The 27,902-nt window shown below is 26.0% G+C and overlaps 2 protein-coding genes across 5 annotated transcripts; one reads left to right on the top strand and one right to left on the bottom strand.

The window, feature by feature from the left end:
- Positions 1–26: 26 nt before the first annotated feature.
- LOC132930302 (uncharacterized) lies at positions 27–15,288 on the top strand. Of its 3 annotated transcripts, none has more exons than XM_060996092.1 (9): positions 27–252; positions 9,545–9,789; positions 11,248–11,537; positions 11,882–12,094; positions 12,152–12,457; positions 12,526–12,750; positions 12,847–13,176; positions 13,241–13,444; positions 13,625–15,288. In XM_060996092.1, exons 2-9 carry the CDS (start codon positions 9,567–9,569, stop codon positions 13,817–13,819), a joined length of 1,986 nt encoding a protein of 661 aa, XP_060852075.1. In that variant the 5' UTR covers positions 27–252; positions 9,545–9,566; the 3' UTR covers positions 13,820–15,288. The 3 variants fall into 3 exon arrangements, with proteins under 3 accessions (XP_060852075.1, XP_060852074.1, XP_060852073.1); XM_060996091.1 differs by lacking the exon at positions 27–252 and adding an exon at positions 6,482–6,600 and having other exon boundaries at positions 12,167–12,457; XM_060996090.1 differs by lacking the exon at positions 27–252 and adding an exon at positions 6,482–6,600.
- A 1,014-nt stretch (positions 15,289–16,302) lies between these two features.
- On the bottom strand, positions 16,303–25,662 carry LOC132928528 (thymidine phosphorylase-like). Of its 2 annotated transcripts, none has more exons than XM_060993275.1 (7): positions 25,419–25,662; positions 20,295–20,567; positions 20,027–20,185; positions 19,827–19,945; positions 17,129–17,291; positions 16,831–17,052; positions 16,303–16,645 (listed from the first exon to the last, which is right to left on the bottom strand). In XM_060993275.1, exons 1-7 carry the CDS (start codon positions 25,453–25,455, stop codon positions 16,365–16,367), a joined length of 1,254 nt encoding a protein of 417 aa, XP_060849258.1. In that variant the 5' UTR covers positions 25,456–25,662; the 3' UTR covers positions 16,303–16,364. The 2 variants fall into 2 exon arrangements, with proteins under 2 accessions (XP_060849258.1, XP_060849257.1); XM_060993274.1 differs by lacking the exon at positions 25,419–25,662 and adding an exon at positions 24,124–24,325.
- Between the last annotated feature and the right edge of the window lie 2,240 nt (positions 25,663–27,902).

Here is a 27,902-nt window from a genome sequence, read left to right as displayed (position 1 = left end):
AATATATTAAAACAACTCGAAAGCTATCCTACCCTATAGGACTCATCCTGCAGTGACGGCACTTCCAGTTCGAAGACGACTCAAACTGTTTTTTCGTTGTTTGTTTTTTTGCCGCGTTTGGTACACGCTGTGCGCGTTGCGTGTACAGACCATAATTAAAGTTCAAACGCGCCGAGTCAGTAGTACGCGTTCGGTTGTCGGCTACCGCGAAAGTTCAACTGCGCTGTTCGTGTGCGCCGCACACACATGCAGGTAAAATCACATCACGTTTTTCATCTTCAGTTAAATCACTTATTTACTAGTATTTATTTATATATGTATGTATTAAATTGTCTTAGTGTAGTTTATGTATACAACTTGAATTACGATTTTGTAGGTCTATGTATTTTAATAAACTTATAAGTTTTCGCGGGATAAATACACATGCTTTTTGATGTAATATTTTGATATTAATTATTAATATATAATATAAAATATATTGTATCTGGGAGATTTTAAATTTAAATATGTCATATTTTCTAGACAAATCATAGTAATTACCTACATCAAAAAATACCTACATGGCTACGTGAGTGTGATGAGTATTATATAATAATCGTATTGCTTGTGATTAGACTATAATATATAGTATTAACTCATATATTTTAATAATTAGGTACCAAAGTATAGTGAAAATTTGAAGTTTTGACAATAGGTATACAAGTATTTTGTATTTATCATGTATATAACAACGCTCAAGCTTCATGCGATCATTGGAAACATCTATGTATAATAGGAATACCACTGAATAATGTATATTATTGTTAGAAATCCGTTATACCAACATATTATACCGTGCTATATATTAGATGTATAGGTGCTTTTTTTTTACTAAAAATATTTATAAATTGTTATTTGTTTGCTATATGTATAGTATAAACATAATTATTTAATTTAGTTTTAGAATAATATAATCAAATATACCTTACAGACTACAATTAATATGACGAGGCTATGATTTATTATGTAATATATATATATATTACTATACTATAGTGTTTCAGTGTTGGATTGATTCGTTAAAGGTCAGATCATCGCACGTGTAATCGTGTAGAACGCTATAATTAGATATACCTAATTATTGAGAATAGAAATTTAATTGGCGTCTTGTTGAAATATATGCACGTTTATTTATTGTAATATTATGTTATGCATGTAAAGTTTAGAACATGATATAATATTGTTTATAGGTACCTATACTATTGTCGAATCGTATGTGTTAATCTATATTATATATTTATGAAACAAATGCATTTACTACTCACCCTATTATTAGTTAGATATTTGATACAATATAATTATAATACAAATTAATGGTAATATAAATTATACCTATATGCATGTGTAAGTTTATTATACGTATATTAAATAGTTATGTTTTCATTATTACGTCAATCAAATTCCATGTAACTTAAAATCATAATATAGTTAACATTTTATTGAACCATTTTCAAACCCATTATACAGAGTTTAGATTATTGTCATTGAAAATTGGGAACGAAGTAAAGTTTTTTATGCAGATATGTAAATATAAAAAAATCTATATACATTACAATGTTACGCTTAAACACACAGTAAAACGCAAACATATATATATTGGGTACCTAATAAGTGTGTGCATAATTATATACATATTAATATTATAGTTTATAGTTACTACTTAGTATTTACTAGTTGCTAGTTATGGGTTTCGAGTGAATTTTACTACAATATATATTAGGTATGTAATATATGACATATTATGATATATACATAATACATATAAGTAGTAGTTATCTACTTAAAAATGATAAAATCGGTTCGATTTCATTTGTATTTATTTACAATACAATACAATTATACAGGAAAAAGCTTTTAAATCTGTGCCGACCGCGTTAGATGATAATAAATAATAATATATATAAATACATAAAATATTTACACACACACACACACACACACACACACACACACACACACACACACACACACACGTATTTGTTTATAATAAATAATAGTGTTAAAAAGTAAATCAAGATTTAAAAAATATGTATATACATAAAACATCCATTAGGAAAAGCTATGTATTAATTAACTCGCTGCAGCGACGGACTGCCTTTGTGGGTCATGCACAGCCGTCTGGCCCAGTAATATTGATCTCGTTTCAGCATTGCCTCTCACCGGTATCTAATCTATTATACGAGTCTCTTTCTTTTATATATATATATATATGTATATTGTATATACATATATATTTATCGTACGAGCAACGAATAATAAATTTACAAATTATAAACATTAGTTTTAAAATCAGTATTAGTCATTGGAAAAGTTTTAGCGTGACATATATTAATATTTAATAATAATAAGTTTGTCATACAGGGGAATTCATCAAGTACCCCTATTTTTCCTTTTAATATAATTTATTTATTTAAATTATTCTGATTTATGAAAATATTAAGTTTACGTCCAATTAAACACCGTATTTTAAAATATTTAGTATTTTTATATTCCGTGGTGATATAAAATTATTTTTACAAAATAAAACTACACTTATTTTCTGTATATTTTTGGGCAGATGAAGTTTTTTTAAATGTTAACATATATAAATTGAAAATTTTATGAGTAGTTTTAGAATTATTAAACTGTATAATAGGTATAAAGCCCATCATAATATGATTATATCTATAGGACTATGAGAGCTGTATTGATTTGAAAATTATAGTAATTAATATATACTATTTTAGATAATATTAATGTATTATAGAATTTTATAATATTTTTAAAAATTATCTGAATGTGATATCGAATAAGCTTACTAAACTAAAAATATAAATATTGTATGTAAATTGTAGTTATATATATATATATATATATATATATAGTATACTAAGTTAATAATTCACATATAAATGATTTGACTCACTAAATAGCCTGTATAATCACCTACGTATGAACGCTCGTATGCTACACTGATAGGTATACTAAATAATTAAGATTAATGATAACATAACCTATATCTATATTTTTCTTGATAGAAACTTTATATTATGCATTTAAATTACGAACCCTTATAACGGGTAAATAAACTTCCTCTATACGAATATAAATTTTATGGTGCAGTTTTAATATATTTTACTTAAATGATTATTAAATCTCACCCACCATATAGAAATGTTATAAAATAAATATTTAAATTTCTCATAAATAACATAGTATGTGTGTGTGTGTGAATGTGATTTATAAATTTAAATAAAGTTAAAATAACTATAATTTTGTAAACTTTGTAAATTTGTTTTTTTTTTCTGGTAGTACGCGAGAGTTGTCTTGTTTGCATTGTAGGCCACAGATAATATGTTTGTTTAATCGATAAAAAACGAAAAAAAAAATCGAGAAAACTACGCGTTTCAATTTGCGACACAATATATGCATTTGATTATCGAATTACTCTATTGCACGCTATCGGTGGCGCATGTGTATGAAAAATAACTCGGTACTATGTTTTATCGGAAAATAATATTTGTACAACATACCAAAGCATACTATATACATTTATACAAAATATAGCAAATTATATGTATAATACAGTATCGTTGATTGTATCGTATTCATGCTACAAAAATCCCACGTTTCATTCGTACCCGTTTCATATGTTTACGGATAAACTATATTTGTACTGCAGTATATATAATATTACATATACGTACCTACATAAATCATTATGTTATAATACATTTCAGTACTTAAAAAAAAAATGTTTACTCGTTTCACTCAAAAATGGTTTTGAGTTAGTGTTAAATAAAACACGACCTATTTTTTTTTTTTTAACAGATCTTGGTGTAGAAAATTTAATCTCGCGCACTCGATGTTCCATAAATATTTTAGTCATAAGTCAAAATACCAATTTAAATACCCTGTTATTTGGTTTGTAAATATTAAATATGTATACACTTTGCACGAGTCCTCGACGACGGTTATTGACTGTTTGATTACGAATAATATTCTTCATGCGCTGAATCGTTGTTCTTAGAAATCTTATCCTACATTAAACTGTTCATTGTTGCTGTTGGCAGGGGGTAATAATTTTACGAAAATGTAATCGTTATTTTTCAACGAATATAATAATAATACATAAACTACTAAAATAAATATATATTTAATCATATATGTATGTATACACAGGGGTGCACGCTCTGAGTGCGTGTGATGACATATCAATAAATGAAAATACTTTAAAATATAGAAATATCTGAATAATGCATACGTAGGATTATATAATAATATGTAGTAATCAGCTACTTCACTTGTAGTAGTTATTTTAATTTATATGTACGCATTTGCCCTATATAATAATAATATTACCAAGCCCCGAGAATAATCGAATTCCTAAGTACCACACAGACCTTATTAAAAAATTGTAAATTAAAAAAAAAAAATGTAAAAAATTCTTGAAATGTAACACCTAATCTTAATACTAACAATATAACTATGTAAAAATCTTATAGGCTAATAACCTTTGCTGTTGAAGCTTTAATTCTTTAATGAAATAATAATAATAATAATAATATTTAATAACTAATATCAATATATTATATTATATGTAGTATTGTAGTATGTACCATTATAGGTCGGTTCCACGACAAAATATCCCCGCAAACATATTCCAAGACAAATTATATCATACGTAAATAATAACTCAAAATGTTAACCTTTATGGCTTTATTATAAAAATTGCGATTACAATTTACAAGTAATAATCGCATTTTATCTAAAGTGAATGTGTGTTATTCGAAGATACCATGAAATTAATAAAAATAAATATTTAAAATAATAGCACATAACTTGATATTATAATAAATACATAAATTGTTGACAAAAAAAACATAAGTATTATTTTAATATTTTTTTAAACATTTTTTTGTATTCATAATATGTTAATAATAATTGTATTGTATTAATATCTATGTAAATTGTTACTTGTATAAAAAGGTTTACATAATATATTTACGGGGATATTTTGACGTGTCACCTCGTAGATCATATGGGTACAGAAATACGGCGTATGTAATTTATAAAACATTATGTGCAGCATATTAGTAATGATAAAATAATATATTTTTATTTAATTAAAATGCATAATGAATGTCGTGAAAGTTTGTGCGTATGTATTCTGATGTCCCTAATAATACGGTCCCTAAAGTATTGTTGTCCCGGGCGCATTAAAAAAATATTATTATGAAATAGCTCGCGGGACTGCGGGAAGAACGATCGGCTGCTGACCGGGGGTTGCCTTGAACGCAGTTCTGCGAAAAAGCCACCCCTTCTGCAGCATAGATTTTATAGGTCACGCAGTATCAGTGTGTATCACCCGTCGACAACCCCGGCACAATATTTCAACATTCATTATATTGTATTACAGTAATATCGTATTTACATACCTGACTTAACCTACATAATATTCTTATTATGTATAAATATGGCCATATCATGATACTTGAAAGTTTATTATATTATTATATTGATACTTATAGTTGAAATGTTTGTTTATACTGAACATAAATCTCGCGTTGATCGTTAATATTATTTCCGACATTTCCGTAGTTATTCAAACATTTCAAACTATAGGTACACGATACACTATAGTAACAATTATAATTAATATTAAATTGAAACATAAATTATAATAAATTATATTCGACAACAAAACAATAGATTTAATAACGAAGAAATTAATATTATACTAATATGACGATTTGAATGGATTTATTGACCGAATCGAATAAAAACAATTTAGTAACGCAGCTTGATAAAATATTTTTTAAACAATTTTACGGTACCTATGCTGCAACAATATATTGCTGTCATTTTATTATTTTAATCAAAAACCTTTAAGTTTGTTTAGTACGTATATATAATGTATATTATGGGTCCCTTATTGGATAATAAAATCGCGGGCGTCACAAAGTTTTTATATTTAATAAATTTCGGTAGGTATTATTTTTAAGTTATTTATAAACATAATATTATCGTGGTTCATGAATCGGAACACAATAATATGAAATGCAAATATATTTTTAATCTAATATTTCGGCCGAAGTCTAAATCAATAAAACGTAAATTAATGTAATATTAATTCAATACAATAAAACACCATGATGTTGTAGGTATATTATGTAGGTCGTAAAGCAATTATTTAAATTATTACTTATTCGTAACACTAGTAATTAACACGGTTTTAGATAAAACAAAAATGTTTTTGATAAATTACTACTTGATTGTATTCTGTAATAATTTTATTCAACTTAACCTGCCAATCGTTATAGAACTATATAAAAACTATTTTGTCTTATATTTTGTATCATTAATTTATCTCATTGTGTATATGATTATATAAATATGCCGTATAGGTACCTACAATATATTAAATTTACAAAGTAAACTGTGAAACGTTTTTAATTTTATTTAAAATTATTAATTAATGAATGCGGACATCAATAACCTAACCTTCCTAATCTATTATAGACAGGTTATAATTCGTTACACGGATGACAATCATATAATATTATCAGGTTTCTATTGTAGGTATGTATGTATTATTTGAAAGTAGTACTTACGTAGTAGGTACACTTAAATAGTTTTATTAAATCTACATTTAGTTTTTTTATTTCATAGCTACTTTTTATATGGTACATATAATACATTAATACATTTTATTTCATAAATTAAAGCAAAATATTTTCTTGTTAATTTTTTGATTTATTTATATTTTATAGAGAATATTGAATTTATAAGCAATAAGGAGAGAAATAATAATATGTATATTTATTTATAAGAATAGGGAAGTAGTGTAACTGCATTCTGCAGAGGATGAGGGGAATGGTATACTTATGCCGCGATAGTAATAATTCGTCCCATATCTTAACTTTAAAATAAATGCTTTAGTTATAAATAATAGATTATTTGTCAATACTTGCATATTAAATATTACTCACATTAGTCACATTGGTTACAACTTACAATTAAATACTACAATACACTTTCAAACAGCGTTTAGTTATCTTAATTTATTTTGTAAACGGTAAAGTAGTTCGTATCATAGACCACTTGTTATAATTTAAAATTACCTACCTATAGTTTATGATAATAATAAGTAACTAAAACAATTTTTTTATAACTTATAAACAAATACCTAAAAAAAAAATAACACTAATCCATTTTCTATAATGAGTTAGGTACTACCTATAGAACTTCAATGTTAATTTGTCATACATATTATGAGTATGCTTTAATATTTATAAAAGTGTACTATAATTAATTCATATACTATTGCATGTGTATATCCACTTATAAGTTATAGCTAAAACACTATAGTAATGTATTTATATATAATTATGATATAATAATTATAATATATATATTTACCATTATACTAACGTAAAATATCATAATTTTCAATATTACATTATTGACTATATAAATATTAAAAGCTACCTGACAACGTCAACTTTTCACCTTGTGAAAGGCTTCTTATTATATGTAGAATGATGTGTGGTATGCTATTATAGTCGTATGTATAAGCGAATATACGTTTATTGATAACAATCAATTCTATGTATAAGATATGTAATATTTGAATATTTCTATGTAATTCTTTTCTATTGTATGTCAGTAGAATATTTATTCAATTCGTAAAAGTAGTTCTTAAGAAATAACATTATAAAAAATTAATACATAAAACATTTAATTAAATTTAACTTTTTCCTGTGTTTTGATAGTGATATTATTGAAATACATTTATACCTTTAGGTATTTACTATTTATAATATTTATAAATTGTATAGTGATAATCTCATGGATTGTATATAAGTAGGGCTAGGAATTTTATGCATTTGCATGTTTCTTCCTTTAAGTCCAATTGATTGGTTGTCAGATTATATGTCCACGATTTGACTTATTCTTGATTAAATAGAACAATTTTTTTTTGCATATTTTGAATATAATGCATATAAATTATAATTGCATATATATACATTTTTGAAAATCTTGTTAATTTTAAGTGGTATTTATTTAATGAATGTCTATAATTATTGGGTTATTTGTTGAATTGTCGTAAATATACTACCTATCTAAATAAAAATGGACTTGGTACTAAAGTAGAATAAGAGCTTCAAAATATTTCTAAAAAATTGTAGCATTATAAACATTAAACGGTGAATATGAAAAGGAAGAAAAATATGTTAATATTACTTTAAATTTGAGAAAAATCGCGATATTTAAATATGCTCCAAGTTCCAATAATATCGTGTGATGTGGAAAGGAGTTTCAGCCAATACAAATCTATTCTTCGATCTAATCACCGGTTGTTCACATTTGAATATTTAAAAAAAAAACACATGATAATAGCCAAGTAATAATAATATCTAATAATAAGTAATAATATAAACAAATATTTAAAAAAATTTGGTAAATAAATTACATATTTTACAGTTGTTTACTGCATAGAAATTCTAACCCTATATATAAGTACATAATGTTATATTTATATAACTGTTTTAATATTCATCGAATTTTCTCTGAACCTGATCCTAGCTGATTATTATGCGTTTGAAAACGAACTTTAAATCAAACAATTTATAACAAAAATTAAGTTAATGTAATCTATTATAATATAAATATAATATGTACATAGCTATTTGAATTTAATAATAATTTGAGAAAATAATTGAATTTATATATAAATATTTTGTATTATTATATTTTATTTGTATTTAAAGTTATACCTATCAAATCAAATAAGAAAATTATTGGTTTTTGATCATTCATAGAACAAAAAGTAGAAAATATAAAAAAGTGTTGTTTGTGTAATCACGAGATAAGTTTAATTGATATTTAATTCATGTATTCACGCGAAACATAAGTACACAACAAAATACATACATTTGCATTTTAAGTTAAAATTTTAAACCTAAGATTTTGTGATACAGGTATAGTGTGTGTAAGGGCATGGGTACATATATCATGTATGTATCATATTAATGCAAGTACCAAAAGTTTGTGAGTATAAATATGATTTTACCAAATTGATATTGAATTATATTCGTGCAAACATGATTAAAATTTAAAATAAATATGATCAGTAAAAGTATAAAAGATTAAATTTAATTTCATATACGATTCACGCTTACACGCACATGCATACACACAAACCAATGTAGCAGTGTATCAAGGTTTAACTTAAGTCTTAAGTGTCCTCTACAAAAATTATATGTAGTATCTATAATAAATATTATAAACTTTACTATAATTCATCACTATATGTTGTTTAGAGTGCAATGTGTATACTTACACAGTTATTACCGCACAATAACAAAATAGTATAATATTATTATTTGTAACAAAGCAATATTCTATGCACAAATAAATAATAAAATACATTGAAATTATTTAACTAATCTTATTTTTTGTGTGTAGGTTTTCTTCATTATATATTTATTATTAATGTTTTTCCATTTACATTAATTTTCAGGGAAGTTTCATTTACCACCCCCATGTACTATCAATTACGACGCGGTAGTAGACCGAAACAAAGTCCTATAAGAATATCGTTTAAAAGATATTCTAAGGTATGGAGACTGATTACTGCAAGTTTTATGAAAACTATCAATTTCACTATCAGCTTTCCGATAGTTGTATTATTATTCCTTATCATACCAATCACTCTTGTGTTCAAATGGATCGTGTCTTTGGCTCATAGAATTGCTTGTCTAGGAGGTATGTACCTATATAAATATAGAATATAGAATATACGAGTAGATTATAAACTCTCTAATACTAGTAATACTTATAACTTCAAACTTCAATAATGAATTTGGAACAAGTCAAGTATAACAAATACTTACTACATGTATCAGCCTTTTTTTTTAATTTTAATATATTTTATTTTATTTTATTAAGAATTTTTCATTTTTTGTTTATTTGTTTTTTGTATATTTTAAAATAAATAACTTAAAATCTACCTTTTTATAAAAAATGAATTATAGCCATATATATGTATAAAATATTGTACATTTGTTCCTATGGTTATTCTAACCCTAAATTTAGTAAAATTAAGATACTCTGTGTTAAATTTGAATTCAATGATATATCATAGTAATAAAAAACGATTCTGAGCGGAGATGGTCTATCTGCCTATATCACTAAATATATTTATTATTATTATTATTATTTTTTTTTTTTTTTTTGTTACTTCTATTAAACTAAAAACGTATAACAATTTATTTTACTAATACTAATTCAGTAGATTGCATTAATTTTTGCCATATTGTACTTGAAAATATCATTATTATGTAAATAAAATATAATTATATACTTAAACGTTTTATGTCTACAATAACAATGTGTTTATTAAAATATAATAAAATAATAAATATCATTATTCATAGTTTAAATATGTAATTTCGCCCAAATCTGAATTTAAATGTTTATAAAAAACACTACTTATATATTTTTTTAGATTTTTCGATTTCAATATGAACTACTTATGGGGAAATTTTATTAAATTCTCATGGCTCAACTAAAAAAAATTAAGCATAATATAAATTTTAAATTTTAAAACAATTTGAAAATATTTAATGATTTTGTATTGAATTTTAATGGTTTTCGATCAGGTCTAAATTTTTTTGTCAACATTTATAGAAATAAAATTAAATAAATGATAGCCCAAAAGAATAGAAATACTTTGAAAATTGTATTATGTACAAAGAAAATTGTGCAACATACGGTGAAATTTTCAAGTATCTACAGTTCTTTGTTTTAAAGTTATATATAAAAAAAAACCAAATAAATTTTGTCAAAAACTGAGTTTTTGTAAAAATTTCTGTTTTCTTTATTATTTTTTGTCTACTCATTATTTTGAAAAGATCTGAGAATTTTCACTGCTTTTAAATATGATAAGTGATGACAAATCATATAAACACATACTGTAAAATTAATAAATTTATCACTTCGCTCAGAATTTAAAATTAATCAGATTTAACAATTATTATTTATTATAGATAATTATGCCTTCATCGTAAGCTGGATGATGTATATATTGAAATCAGTTGATCTGTAAATTGTAATAAATTTATATTTATTATTATTACAGAGCTAAAAAACTATTGTATATCTATAAAATTACATTTTTTCAACTAGAAAATGTGTAATTTCTTATTACCATGGTAACTGCAGTTTTAGGAAACGTAATGACCAACAACGAAATACGTTGGTTGGGTGGTTCTTGGCGTCATTCTACCGTGTTCACAATTTTCATTCTTGACAACGAAATGGATTTACAATTTTTACAACAGCTCATCGTTAAAAAAGTATTACCACAGTGCCCACGATTAACTGAAAAACCGGTAGTCTTGACAAATCTATTTGGGAATTCATATTGTTGGATGTCTGACCGTAATTCATTCGATATTAACCAACATGTGTTCAAATCGTGTGAAAACACAATGGAAAAACACGAGCTTCAAGTAATTTATATTTTAATATTTTATATTAAAATGTTCTTCAATACACATAGGTCATTATTATACTTATCAACTATCGTTTTTCGTTATACAATTTGATTTTCGAGCTACGATACACGATTTTGGCAGTTAATTATAATTAATTAACTAATAACTGTAACTATAATAAAATTATTACTTATTAGTTACAGTTTATCTATGATTGGTTTTTTAAAAGTATTTCAAAAAGCATAACTAAAATAAATAAATTAAATATTTCCTGGACAATAATGATCTTTTTTAAGTTAAAAAAATGTTCTATGTATTATGTGTAAAATTTATTAACATTTTAAATATTTAATTTTTAGAGATATATAGGAGAATTAGTTTCTGGAGGTTTATCAATAGACAAACCACCCTGGGAATTGCATTTATTGTCTCAACGTGATGAAGTAATGCCGGGAAAACGGGATGCAGTGATGGTATTTCTTGCTCACCGGTGTCTAGCAGATTGGATATCTTTGGCTAAATTACTGTGCACTTGTTTGTCAGATACAAAACCATACTATCATACTTCAGAAGTAAAAATTTAATGTACCTATTACTTTAATAATTCGACAACGGAGATTAAAATATAGGTAATGGTATTCCAGAATCCAACAAAAATTCGATATTGGACAAGTGTAGCAAGAACAATAATGACTGGGCCTGCAGAAATATTATGGAAAATGATTACCCCAATCAATGACAATATAGTGACTCCAGATCCACTATCGTTAAATTATAACATAAGTTGGTCTTGTTTTCAAGGTACTCTATCTAAAGTAAACCGAATTAATCAAGTGACTAAAACTCCAAACAGCTATGTGGTTTTGTCAGCTATTGCCGGATCATTGCATGTCATGATGAAAGTTATTGGACTACAGCAATTAGGAAACATGAATGTATTACAATATTTTCAATTAAACATATTAATTTATTATTTAACACTAATTATATTTTTCTTTTATAGATTGTTTACCCTGTGCAAACAGGGAACACTGATCACTCGTCACCGGTTCTCATTCGTTTACCAATAGGCATTGAAGGTGCCATACCAAGATTGTGGTTTACTAAGAAAGCAATGCAAAATATGTATCGGTCGGATCAAGCTTTATTGCCAGCAATAGTTTCTTTATTAATGCCACTTCATTCTTCGGGGACCAGAACACTGTTATCTGGACTCACAGATAATTTGGTAAAAATATAATATTTAGCTATAGTGATGCTGTATATGAATGTGTAATGTGCTATATAAATATACACATTTAAAACCTATACATTATTTTTTAAGGCCTGCTTACAGTTTAGTTGGATATCTGGCCCAAGGTCAAGAATTATAATCAAAGGATCTCCATTAAAAACAGTTTACTCTGTATTGCCGTCTCAACAGACTATTGGTGTTTCAGTTTCAGTATTTACATACACCGATGATATATTTATTAGTGTTAGTGCAGACAGTGCGATTGGTGAAGGGTTTGGTGAAACTTTATTGCTCAACATAAAACGTCAAATTGACCAGATGTATGAGCTATTGAGATACAGAAGAATACCAAAGGATTTAAAGAGCAATTTTTTAATATCAAATAATTTTAAAGATTTATCGTCAATAAATATTGAAGGGGTAAATGTTGAAATAATAATATACCTTAGGTATTGCTGTTATGGATAATATGTATGTATATTAGCTTATAGAGAAAATGAAAGATATTCAGTTACAACTACAAATGGCTAAAGAACTAGGTGTCTATAGCGATGACGGAATAAGACATGTAAATCAGTTAAAAGGCGAGTACTCGGTATTACTTCGAGAACTACGTAAAAGGAAACACAAAAATAAAAGACGTATTTTACAGAAAATGTTGGGATGTTCAAATCCCTTTAAGTCTAAGGTATCATTATACATTATTAATAATAAAAATAAATATATGCATAAGAATTACATGATATGAATATTAAATATAATATGTATAGTGTATAGGACATAAAACATTGAAATTTAGAAACAGTAATAATTATGATTCAATAGATTATAATTGGCTAACAAAATTATGTTTTTTCTTTTAATTTAGTTAAGTTGTGAAAAAGAAGAAATTAAATCATTACAATCTACAAGAAAATTACAAGAAGCAACTAATATATTTGTCGCACAATCTGCTCAAGATTACCGTCCTAAAATACATATTTGTAGGAGTACTGTTTATGCTAAAGACAATTTTTTAGGATTATCTAAATTACCTAGGGAACAACTGCTCACTCAGATCTAAATGGTGTTTCAGATTTTGAATTATTCTATGTGTAATAGGATTGAACATCTTTTAGTCTGTGCTTCCTTAGCTCAGATATTTTTTCTTAAATTGAAGGGCTAACTCTTTAAAAGACTTATCTAATTTACTTTTGAGTTTTTACCATTATTCTGTAAAACATTTTTGACGTATTTCTATGAATAATGCAAATCATTTAATAGCGTATTGTCAACTAATAAAAGTATATGTAATTTGATGGCACAAATTCCTTGAAAATTTTAGGTATAATTTCATTAAATTTTTAATTGTGCACATAAAATTTAGATTCTTCTCAGTAGGTTTAAAATTGCAATAATTGCATTAATTATATGGTATCTTATTAGTGCACAAAATACAATTATATAAAATATTTTTAAAAATTTAAATGTTATGACTTCCACTATATGTACTAAGTAGGATATTAAAACCAATCAAACGAAAATGCTCAGATCTTGAATTATTGTTATTTAACACCAATAGTTAAATTGTATTTAAAAACTTTTATCTAATTTAATTTTCAAATAAAAAATAGAATACATAATTCATTGTATAATAAGGGTACTTTGATAATATATTATACTTATGGTTTGCTTTATGTAATGTTTCTATTTAAATTAGGTCTCTTATATATATTAGGTATTATATATTAAATTGAAAACAAATTTAATATTTTAAATTTTGAAATATATTATTTTGGTATCTAATGTTTCCTATTAGATTATAATATATTAACTTAATTAACTGTTCATTTTTGAGGAGTCCTCGAGATAATCATTCATTATAGGTACGTATTAATTATGTGTATTATAGGTGCCTATTTATATGTAAGATTAAATCTTGTTATTAATTAGTTTACATTATTATTTGTTTCATATAAATTAAATCTGCACACGTAGTGCATAGTGTTTTAAACAACACTTTAAATGTAAAAATCAACTAGTCAAAGTCTAAAAATTGGGGATCAATATCTATTAAATATTTAATGTAGGTAGATAGTATAAATTGACCTATATAGTATTAATATACCTCTGTAATAACATGTTAATTGTTATATAATTGTAGTAATTTATAAGCGTTTATTACTTACTGCGTTAAGAAAAATATAGGAAAAATGTGATATTATGTTAAATATAATATAATATATATATTATAACTTTATAAGCCATAAGGTCCCTCCACGGACAAACAATGCAATAGGTATAAAAATGTTTTTTTTTTTTTATAATTATATTTTACAGTTGTTAAATATTTAAATAAATTTAAATTACCTATACGTCTTTGTTAAAAATATGAATCTTATGACTATATTATACTTTTGAAAAAAATTTATACATGTATATTTTCTGTTATATAAAATATTATATTATCTATCTAAATAAACTTCTTGGTACCAATGTGATTTGTCCATAAATAAATGAATAAAATTGCTTATAATGCAACCATGTTTGAAATTTGCATGTTTATTAAACATTCAAACTTAAAATTAAGAATGTATAGTATCAGTTCATGCTATTTTAAGCTAATTATTCAATGACTATAATGTCAATAAATTTAATCATTAGAGCAAAATTAAGATAGACCACATACTGGCCAATATCTCAAATATTATAGATTGTAAATTTGTTATTTTGTTATTCAATTACCTATTCAATAACTTTCTAAATATTTAGAGAATAATATACTATAATAGTAACCCTATTTATTCACTTTTTATTTATATTTATATTTTATTTTTGGTATCTAAATCTCTATGAAAATAGGCTAATTTATTTTAACTCAGTGTTAGTATACAATAATGATGCATATTATACAGATTACTGAGATTAGGTATTGGTATTAAATTCTGTGCGGAGCGATGTATTGATTTTACAATGATGTGTTTTTTTTTATGTCTGTCATTAATTTTTAGAATAGTAAAAAAGCTTCAATTTCAACATTGAGGAAGGTTTCTGGTTGAAAATTAGATCTAATTGGTGTTTTGACTGCTTTGGGGGATTAAGACTAAAATACTCCTAGTACTTTTAAAAATAACGTATAAAAATCAAGGAAAAGTGGGATATTTTACGCAAAAAAATTTATTTTGCTTTTTTAAATAACTCAAATATAAATAAACTTAGATTATTTTCAAAATAATTAGGCTATTTGTAGATATATTTTGAAATTTTTGATTTTATTTAATTTTATTTCGATAAAAATGTTTAAAAAAAATTCACTAAATCGAATAACTTAAAAATTAAATACCTACAATTTACATGGTTTGCATAAATGATCATAATTTTTAGTTATTTAAAAATATTAAAGATACATATACTCTGCCTAACGAGAGAACGCGCCTCAATGATAGCTTAATATTTCAGCAGCGCGTTATCAATTATTTATTGATAACTTATTAAAAAGTATAAACAAAATGTATAATAATAATTCATATTATTTAAATCAAATAGTATAAATATAATAGCATAAAGTATTATAGTATAATTTATTAGGTCTTAAACAAAATTTTAAATTAAAATTATCATGACAACTATTAATTACAATTAATAACTCCTAGCAAAATATCTTCCGGTTCTACAATTTCATCCACTAATTCAATCGATTGTTGTAATAAAAGTATATACGATTCATTTAAATCAGTCTCATTGTGATACAAAACCATACAAACAGTATCAATTTCCACATGACTGCCTTTTTTTACAAGTAAACGAATACCAACTGCTGGATCGATTGCTTGATTAGAAAATTGTCTTCCGGCACCCAATTTGTTACAAACTTTAGCAATAGTCATACCATTTATGTCGTTCACGTAACCTATAACGGTACAAAAAAGTAGATATATTATAATTACTATATTATAATAACTGGAAATATTTTTGGGCCTACTAGTTTCGTATTCAAAACCGTTTTTAAATAAATACACTCATCGGTCTGACGGTCTCATCGCGCGTATCAATACAAATTTAGTAAAAAAAATTAAAACACTTCATTGTATTTACCTGAAGTTAAAGGCTTTATTTCTATTTCGTATTTGGCCATTGGTAAAACGGCAGTCGTATTGCCATAACATAACTCATTTGCTATCCACTCATTGACTCTCAATTCGATTAACATTTGTTTAAACTTTTCTAAAGCTGTTCCGTTAGTTAACGAGTCGGCCATCCGCTTACGACCTTCATTCACCGAACTTACTTTATGAGTCATTTCTAATAGATGTCCACCTATTAAATTAAGTGTAAAAATAACAATTAAATAATCCATTAGTACTAGATATGCTAATAAAAGATATATAAATACCGATTAGTTCAATGAGAGTTTGTAAATCACTTGGCCCTTTTCCCTTTAAACAATTTATGGATTCTAATATTTCTAAAGAATTACCAACATAATTACCAATTGGAGCTGACATTTTAGTCATCAACACTCTACATTCAATACCCAACAATTTAGCCACTAGAACCTACAAAATTACATAAATTACGTCATATTATCGAAATATACGACAGATAATATTTAAAATTATGATTTTTATGTCCTATAACGTTAATATTTTTTTTCTAAGAAGCATATACAAATGGAAGAAGTATAAAATTGAATTTAATAATATAATTACACAATAATCATTATTTACTTCTCCCTTCCAAATAACCATAATACCTATATTATATCTTGCTAATTTCTATAATAAATGGGATTGGAAGTGGCGATTTGCTTAATGTGTCGTCTCTGTACCTTACACGCGCATTGCTTATAAGAATATACTTATTATGTTTTTTTAGACTTTTCAACATAGCGATTGAATTAATCAATAAAAATATATTTTAATTACCATTCTCATTATTAGGAAAAAAATTGAATCATAAATATATATAATTTTGATAGAAAAAAAAGTTGTATATTATTTTTCGTATTTATGTGTAGTAATTTGTAATATGTGTTATAGTAACACATTATGTCACTAATCCACACCAAACATCATTAATAGACAATAGTATTATAAGTGTAACAAAAAAGCTTCTTAAAAATGTCAAACAGGCTATTGACGAACATTCAAAAGACATGTTATAATGATATTAAAATGGCTTCAATCAATAATATAGTAAATTATTCAATTAATTGAAATTAATTTTATAAACAAAATTAAAATTTGTTCTACCTTAAACCTATTATACAGTTTTGTCAATAGTAATATGTTTTTATAGTAAATAAGATATTATAATTATACAGCGACTGCAGTCTCCTTAACCTTTTTCATAAATAACGATTTATTTGAAATTGACTTTATTTTTGATTTTACCTTTAGTGCTACACCAAAATGAATAAGATAAATTAAAACTTAATTTTTCATTATTTCAAAATGACGTCAACTTTTTCAAAACCTAATATAAATAATGGTGAGTTAAAATGAACAAGAAAAAGTCCATTTTACTGTATCTTCAATCTCCAACAGAATATATGCCAGGCACTGCCTCTCAACAGGAAATCATATCTATAGGCCAGGGGTCGGCAAGTAATTTCTATTGGAGTCCTAAAGATTAAAATAATAAATCAGTGAAAAGGAAAACAATCTTTTTCAAATCTGTATACATAATGAAGTAAGTACAATGTGTTGACAGGATCCATAGTTTTGCCTTCCGCGGTCCACCAGTTGCCGACCCCTGATATAGGCTGATATAACCAAATGTTTACTATATCTTGGTATTCACATCAACCGCCGTCTTACCTGGCTACCTACCACATATTAAAAATAAAGTTCAATCTCTAAATAATTACCTACGCCACCTTCGTTTCTTGCTAATTTTTAAAAATATAAAACTACCAAACAAATGATTGCTTAGATCCATTTAGACATATATGTCATACAGCCATGGGGTACAGCAAAAATGTCTAATTCCAACCGTATCCAAAGGATTCAACCAAACATCCTTCGTACTATTTCAAAAAGCTCCAATCTACGTCTCAAATAAATCCCACCACTCCAATTTAAAAATGTCTACAGTCACTGAATTAGTTAAACTACATTACAAGCACTTCAATAATCGATTAAACCGTCACCCCAGTCCACTTATTTCTTAACTCGCATCCATCATAACCATACTTTGATAATCCTCAAAAGAGACTTAAAAAGCAGTGATGTCATGGCCTGCTGATATGAATATCAAATATATAATACATAAGTTATTATATAAAAAAAATGTAAATATAAACGCATATAAGTTAGTTATAAGTGTTATAACTATTTATTGACGAAGTACCTCCAGTGGGAAGTCTCTTCACTCTGTGTTTCCTGTGATGTGTAAATATTGTATCAATTAAACTTATTGTTCAATTATTGTAACAGATTGATAATAATAAAAAAAATTAGTTAAAGGAAAATTTTTCATTACATTTTTTTTATAAACTAAAAAAAATCGAAAATGCGGAAAAATTTATCTCAAGTAGACTTCACGACAAAGATTCAAATCTGTTTTTTAAGTACTTGTGGCATGATTAGATTGAAAACGATATTTTAAAATGTCTAAATTTCTGTATATTATGCATTTAGTATCGTTTATTCGTATGACATATAGACATAAAACCATCGTCTCCAATTTCCATTCTCTTTAAATATAGCAGTTATTAATACCTATCACGATAAACACTATATTACTAAACATACTATTAAATATATAACCTATATAAATGTACTTTAATAAATATTGCAAGATGAATAGTATAAATTATCATCTATATTCACAGTAAAATAAAATTCTCTTTAGGTTTTATTATACATGAATTTTATTTAATTAGTTAATTGATAAATTTAAGACCGACATAAGCCATTATTATTGTATACTATTTTACATTGTTAACAAATATCATATATTTTATTTTATCCTAACCATTGGACATTGAAAGCATCTCGTTTTATTTATTTATTAAAAATAAAAGTTTTTTCTCTCTAATTTAAAATATATTCGATTAATGAGTAGATAAAATTATTAGAATAACTTACAAATTGCTTTCCAAAGGTTTTAGCTTCATCGATTGACTGGAAAAAACTTGATATTCCCACTTTTAAATCAAGTATTAAATATTTAATACCAGCAGCTGCTTTTTTAGATATTATAGATGCTAGTAATAGGAGGAAAAACATGTATCATTCAAATAATTTTTTTTTATGTTGAATATATATAAAGGTACTAAATTACTTACCTATAATTAATCCAGCATTGTCGACCGTGGCAGTGACATCTCGAGCTTTATAAAAAACAGAATCGGCCGGGGATAAATCGTCAGAGCCAACAATAAAACATCCGAAATTATTAGCTATGTCCAATAGATGTTGATCGTCAAAACTAAACGCAGAATATCCTAAAACGATGTAAATTATGTAATATATTATTATTTGTGTATATATGATATTTGATAGGTATATTAACAATGATAATAATCGTTAATATATTTAAGCTACTGTTCTAACCAGGAATACTCTCGAGCTTGTCTAATGTGCCACCGGTAAATTCGAGTCCCCTGCCAGACACCATAGGTATGATAAAATCTTCTTGCACGGCGCTCAGTGCAGGTACCAGCGGTATCGAGACTTTATCGCCAACGCCTCCGGTGCTGTGTTTGTCCACAACAATTGAGGACGATCTAAATTTAAGTGTTTTGCCCGAATTCGCCATGACCGTTGTCATATTAGAGACTTCCGAATTAGTCAAGCCGTTTAAATACAAGGCCATTAACATCGCTCCTGCGCAAATAAATACTTAATGGTTATTTTATAATTTAGCATATTGTTGGCATATAGTCATTTATCCATCTAGGAATGTTACCACCTACAACTAACCAATTGCGCAGAGTGAAAATAAATAGTCTCTTATTATATAACATTTATGGGCGCCGCCCGATTGCGGCCCAAAGTAACCTTTACACCTATCCCGATTGCGGCCCGTACATTGTAGGTAGGAAATACTATTTAAATGGTTGTCAAAACTAAATAAATATTGCGATTGAGTCCGATACGCATTTTGACATAAATAAATCACTCACACGATCACGGCAATATTCGGCGTGGTAATTTCCAGTCAATTAAAGATAAAAAGAGAAGATAAACTGTAAGATTGCAAGGTTGAACTATGTTGTATATTATGCTGTTAGTGTTGTTTGGTTTTTCATTTTATAAAGTTTAAATGATGGAAATTCACAAAATGTTAAGCGAAAAAAATAAACAAATGCTAGTAATATTTAAATATAAATTTCGATTTCATAAGTTATTAGCAAATGAAATAGAAAAATGGTGTTGTACCTACGAATAAAAGTTGTAAAAGTTTTATTAAACGATACAATAAAGACATTTTAATAAACCAAAGTAAATTTGACGTTAATGATCACAATTATGAAGCCGATCAGATATTAAAACGTCAACAAATACGAAATGGTATTAAAAGAAAGGCAACTGAAAATATCTGTGAGCGACCGTCAAAATTAATCCATGGTAGTTTAAAAGAAAGTGGTGAATTTATAATTTATAGTTTCGCATACATACGTATTGTTAATGACAACATTTTTCTTTTCGATTATATTAATAGGAGTTGAGAATATCACCATAACAGATGTGAATTGTTTTCGAAAATGAATTTATGAAGCCCGCAGAAAAATCATTCCGGCTATGCCAACTAATATACAAGAAGTGCATGGCGTTTTAATAAGGTCCATTGATATCAAAACAAACGAAGGTGAATAATTTTTATTTATCAACGATAATAGTAAGAATTTTATTTTATTTTCATGTAAAAGTAACTTACGAAATTTATCAAAAATTTCTCAAATTTATGTTGATGGGACATTCCGATGCTGTACTAAATATTTTTGTCAATTATTTACTATCCATGTATTGAATAATGGTCATTATTATCCTATTGCTTATTTTTATTACCAGATAAAAAATTTGAAAGCTATCAAAATGCATTTAATGGACTTATAGAACAGTGTATTTAATTTTAGTTTTAAGCCCGATGTAATATTCGTAGATTTTGAAACATCTATACACAAGACAATTCGTTTAACTTGGCCATTGGCTACTATAAAAGGTTGTAGGTAGTAGGTTCCATCTAGGTCAATCGTGGTGGCGAAAAATACAATCTTTAGGGTTAAGTACAGATTATAAAGACAAAGATAGCGAAATAGGCAAGTTTTTAACATATATATTTGGATTACCATTTTTAGAACCTGATATGGTAGGGGAATGTTTTGCATTAGATTTAGTTTCTATACAGCCTTCAACGGCCAAAATACAATTATTATGTGATTATTTAGTAGAAACTTATATTGACGATAATTCCGATTTTCCACCTAATGTATGGGCTACTTGTAGTTCTAGTATGTACTTAACAACAAACGCATGTGAAAGTTTCCATTCCAAATTTAACTCATTATTTTATATATCACATCCGAGTATATATCAATTTTCGGATATTTTGAAACAATGCCAAACCGATGCCAAAATTAAAATGCAAAGTATAGTCTGTGCTCCTCAGGAAACAACTAAACAAATGAATAAAAAAAAACTTATAGAAGCCCAAATTAAAAAATTAAAAAACTTCGAAATATCTAATATTGATTTTGTAAAAATAATGAATTGTAAAAATCTACCTTTAACTATTTAATTTAATTTAATTTAATTATTTTATTATTTGACTAATTATTATTGACATATGTATTTTATAACTTTTTGTATTGTAGACAATTTATTATTTTATTATTTGACTAATTATTATTGACATAATATGTATTTTATAACTTTTTGAATTGTAGACAATTTATTATTTTATTATTTGACTATTTATTGACATATTATTGTAAACAGTTTATTATTTTAATATTCGACTATTTGAATGAATATATACTATTTAATTAATTATTAATTTTTCTATGTAGTCATGTAGATTTCAAAAGTTAGTATATTGTTTATAATAATCATAAACAAGACATATTATAACGCATATAATTAAATATTGTAATAACGAATAATTATTTTAAATTTTTAAAGTATTTAAATAAAAGAATTTAAATTTCAAACATTCAGTATTTTACATATTTACTTTATTTAATTAACTATAATTTATTTTGTGAACCAATGTGTGCTTGGACGCAATCGGGATACTTATATTTGGGGTAAAATACGACTACCTGTATTCGGGCCGCAATCGGGCAACTCCGACATTTATACTTGATATATTATATAGGCCTACTACGTATTGTTTGTATGGTAATTTTTTTTTTCAAAATCAACATTTATGTTTATAATTATATAACTGAATAAGTTTTGATGATAAATAAAAAAAACTACTAGGTACTATAAAATCGGGTGCAAAATAATGAAATCATGCAACATAATTTGTAACACCAAATGGTGCTCGGGCGTATATCTAGTGTTAAATTAGAAAAAAATGTGTGACACATAATTGTATAGTCACGACTACGGACTAGCCGGGTAATATCTACTCTAAAACTTTAACATTTTACTTTAATTATTATTTTAAATTTTTTATTGTATATGAGTTAAATTGCATTATAATTATATTTTTTTTAAACAATTAAACGTGTATATATATTGAAAAATTAAAATTTACATTCACAACAGCCACATATGTTGTTTTAAAAAAATTTGGTTGTTGCTGTCGTGAATAAGTATTTTAATTTTTTCAATAAATTATACAACCCTTATTTTTTTGGTCAAAACCCTGACACAAAGTGTTATAGCTCAAAATTGGAAATGTGTACTAATAAGTAGACATAAAAAAGAGGTTTATTTAAGTTGATCCCTTTGCCTTAAAACAACAATGGTGATCCAAACGTCCAAGCAATGAGGATAATGAGAAGTCAATAAATCTTGGGTCATTTAATTTTCAAAAATTTAATTTTAAAATATCCTATAGATATATATACATACAATTAAGTTACTGTTGACTGCTTAGTTTTTTCTAAGCTTTCAAAATAAAAACAAAACAATTAAGAACCTACCAATATCAATAAGTAAATAGAGCAGGTAACTTTTTTTTAGTTATATAAAAGTTAAACGAGTTATATAAACAGTTACAATTTGTCAGTTTAATGTGAAAAGTTGATTATATAGTTTAGATTAATTCTCTTTATAAATATACATTTACATTCAAAAACGAAAAAAATCTTAAAAAATGATAGATAAAAAGTAATAATAAATATATATATTTTTTTAATGTTGTTTAGCAATGACCTGAAAGTAATATGAAAAAAATATTTTCAAAAACGTTATAAGTTTACTTTACCGATTTGACATTGGTCTATACATCCGTCCACAGTACTTTTTACAAAAAATTTGATCTCATCGTCGGTCAATTCTTTTTTTTGGCATTTTTTTTTTATTATCGCTATGATACTCATCGCGTAATTTTAATGTATATTATAATCGATCAAATAACGTTCGTTTGCAGTAGCCCACGCGATGTAAACTGCTATTAAAATAATATTATATAGCATTAGGTAAATAGGTACGTGTTTGTATTAAGCACAGTCACTATTGGTTGGTGTGGTTAATCTTTTATTGGATTTAATGATAATATATTGTATGTAGGTATGGGCACCAAGACGTACGACACTAATCACGGTCATAAATTATTACAATGATGTTATATCTATACCGATGCATACTTAAAACCTGTTCTTTTATTGTATTATAAGAGATAGTTAATATTCATATAGCTACGGATTTGTTGTACATTTGATAATATAAAATGTTATCTACATAAATATTAGTTATGTGTATTTTGTTTTCGTTTAAAATTTAAATATAATAATAACAATTTGAATTAAATCATTTTTTTAATATACATTTAACATATATTTTTATTTTAAACATTAATAAATAAATAATGCACACATGTTTAGTACAAATAAGTATACGTTTGTTATATATAGTTATTAGTTAGATAAGATTATTTATTAATTTTATAATTTAAATGCTGACATAATAATAATATACCGACTACCAATATGTACTATAATATGGTATAGGTACTATATAGTGCGTGAAGTGAATAAAATAAATTATTATATAATTTTTATAAAATTAGGTGCATCGCGAATAATTCGGTTTTTGAAAACAGAAGAGTGTATTCATTAATTAATATACCTTACAATCAAATATTATTATTAATATACCTTGGGCTCAATGTTGGTCTGGCGCCCAAAGATTTGGTGGAAATAAAGCATCCAGTTCTATGTAATTTGATAAAACGTAGTCTAAAATATATATCTAATTGGACTTGGACATATTGTCATAAGCTCCACAAATGTATCCTCAACTTCCAGAAATGGTATAAACGGTAAACCAAACAACAACTTTAACCATTGACCTAGTTCATCATTTTGATTATTATATCCTACACGCGCAATTGCGAATCTCCGTTTATCTTTAAATATAAAACTATTATTAGTACTGTTTTAAAAAAAAGATACAAACATTTTACTGAAAAATTATATATTATATTATAAATTATATTTAATTAAATTGATTTAATAATTAAAAACAGATAAGATTTTATTAATTGTATAAATATATTACCTTTTGCCACCATGATTGGCCAAAATGAAATCTGCATGTTTCAATAATTGCATCGGGAAATATATTTTTTACTGCCTCATTTGCTCCAATTTCGAAATCCAAATGTAACTGTTTGATGATAAAACACGATTTGAAAGTTTCAAACTTATCTTCAAAAGAAACCTCCACATCTCAATATATTTTTGTTTTGATTTATCAGGCAAAATGAAATAAACGAGTGGTACGCAAAATCCATTTTTGTAACAGTGAATAGTGTATAATTGTAAAAAAAATGTAGGTGCATAATCAAACGCCCCATCTGCAAAGAATTCCGTGCTCTCCGTTAGTAAATAATTATTTGCTAAAGTTGTTAAGCTAATAATATTTTTGTCATCGTGAACATGGACAAATTGATTACCTTTAAATTGAAAAAAATTGTCTTCGTGCAAATTTTTTAGTCGATCAATAGCTTCATTTAATGATTTTGGAAATGTTGGGTAATGTTTTCGTCTCTTTTCATACATAATTTTCATCACAGTTTTTATATCTTCTTTAACTATCTCTGTTACTGTATTATTTAATAGTTCTGTTCTTATTATTTTTAAAGGCTTAGTAGAAAAATCTTCACATTTTATTTTACAGTTTTTCCTTTTATCTGTCGCTCGATTTTTTGTACAGAGTTCTCAGCGCAGATATGCTCACTGGAAAATTCACAGATCGATTTTTTTATCTGATGTCGTCAAAATACTTGCACTACAGTCTTTATTTGTACATAGCCATTTTATACTTCCATCTTTTCGCTGTCACCTAAACCGATATTTATTTGTTTTGTGTTTTCCTCCTTTATTAAAACTGAAAAATGAAATGATTCCACTATCACCAAAGTAGGATACCTATGTCCTATATGTACTACTTCAGAAGCAGATAACGAAAAAAATTGGGCCCAAAAAACTATTTAAGATTTAACTATGTATAGCCCTTAATTTTTTTAGGGTATAAATGAATGTTTATTCTTATAAGTCCTATAGGATATGTTACTTACCCTTAAATTAGTCATTATTAAACAAAATAATCATATTTTGCACTTGGTAAGTATATTATCTATAAACAAAATAAAACATTAAATTTAAAAATAATAAACATAGTTTTTATTTATTAAATCATTTTTATTTTATTACGTTAATAATATTAATATCAATAGTACTTATTAAATATATATCTTTCTTTACACAGTACAGCCTTACCTCTAATTATTAAGTAATATCAACCCACAGCCCACTGCCCACTACCAACCACCGAAACACGGCACAGTAAGACAAGTCCGGCCTATTGACTATTGTATTTACATAATATTAAAAAATTATATTTTATTAATTAATAGCTGTAGTGCTGTACCCGTGCACTTCGTTGCCCGTACAAAATTAATCCGTGTTAAGTTTGATTGCCTAATGATTAGGCCTATGAAATTAAAGATTAGGCCCTAATCTAATGCTAACATTTAGACATTTAGTGTGAGGATAAAATCTATTTTTTTTTCTGATTTGGCGTATAGATGATATTTCCAACTTATCGTCTTTACATAAATGTCCCGCCCAGCATTTTTTCAATCGATTAACCGATTATGTATCATTCGTTAAAAATAATCTGTTATTCGAATAATCGAACAGCCCTAGATATATTGTAATATATTGAGGTCATTAATCGGGATAAAAACTATCATATCCTATGACGAAGACAAAATTACACATATTGTTCATAATTTCATCAAAATTGGTTGAGTAGTTCGAGTAGAATGCATCGAGAACATCCACGCAGATTACGCACATCTACACGCAGATTGACGTACAAAAAGGTCAGGTAGCTGGAAACACGCGAGCCGCACAATTATATATATATATATATATATAGGTATACAACTTATACGGTTTTTTAAAATTAAAATTATCAGTGTTTCTCTACTATATTATGCGTGTTATATACATATAAACCTTCCTCTTGAATCACTCTATCAATTAAAAAAATCGCATCAAAATCCGTTGCTTAGTTTTAAAGATCTAAACATGCATAGGGACAAACAGCGGGAAGCAACTTTGTTTTATACTATGTAAAGATTAGCTTCCAATAAAGTTTATTTATCTGTCAATAAAATCTGTAGACTGTAGTAGTAGTTTAGTACCTAGGTATAATGTATTCTATAACACATAAATAGTTAGCTAATAAAGAATTAAAGAAAAATACCTAGATAGGTATAGATACTACATATATTCTTCACCAAGTTTTATATCACTGTTATTTGTATATTTAATGTATTCACTTGAGTACCAAATTTTTTTTACTGAAATCTTAAATCTATTTCATGGACTAGGATATACATTAAATACGGTTTGACACAAATAAGCAGAATGTCAGAATGGTGTAGTGGTTGTCAACGAAATGATATAAAGTGGTCATATACTGATCATAGAGAGATTACACAAGACAATAAAAATTATTTGATCTTGTCAA

This window comes from Rhopalosiphum padi, chromosome 4 (genome assembly GCF_020882245.1).
Source record: "Rhopalosiphum padi isolate XX-2018 chromosome 4, ASM2088224v1, whole genome shotgun sequence".
Lineage (NCBI taxonomy): Eukaryota > Metazoa > Arthropoda > Insecta > Hemiptera > Aphididae > Rhopalosiphum > Rhopalosiphum padi.
Note: the sequence above shows the minus strand (reverse complement) of the source record. Positions and strands in the feature narration are given on the sequence as shown.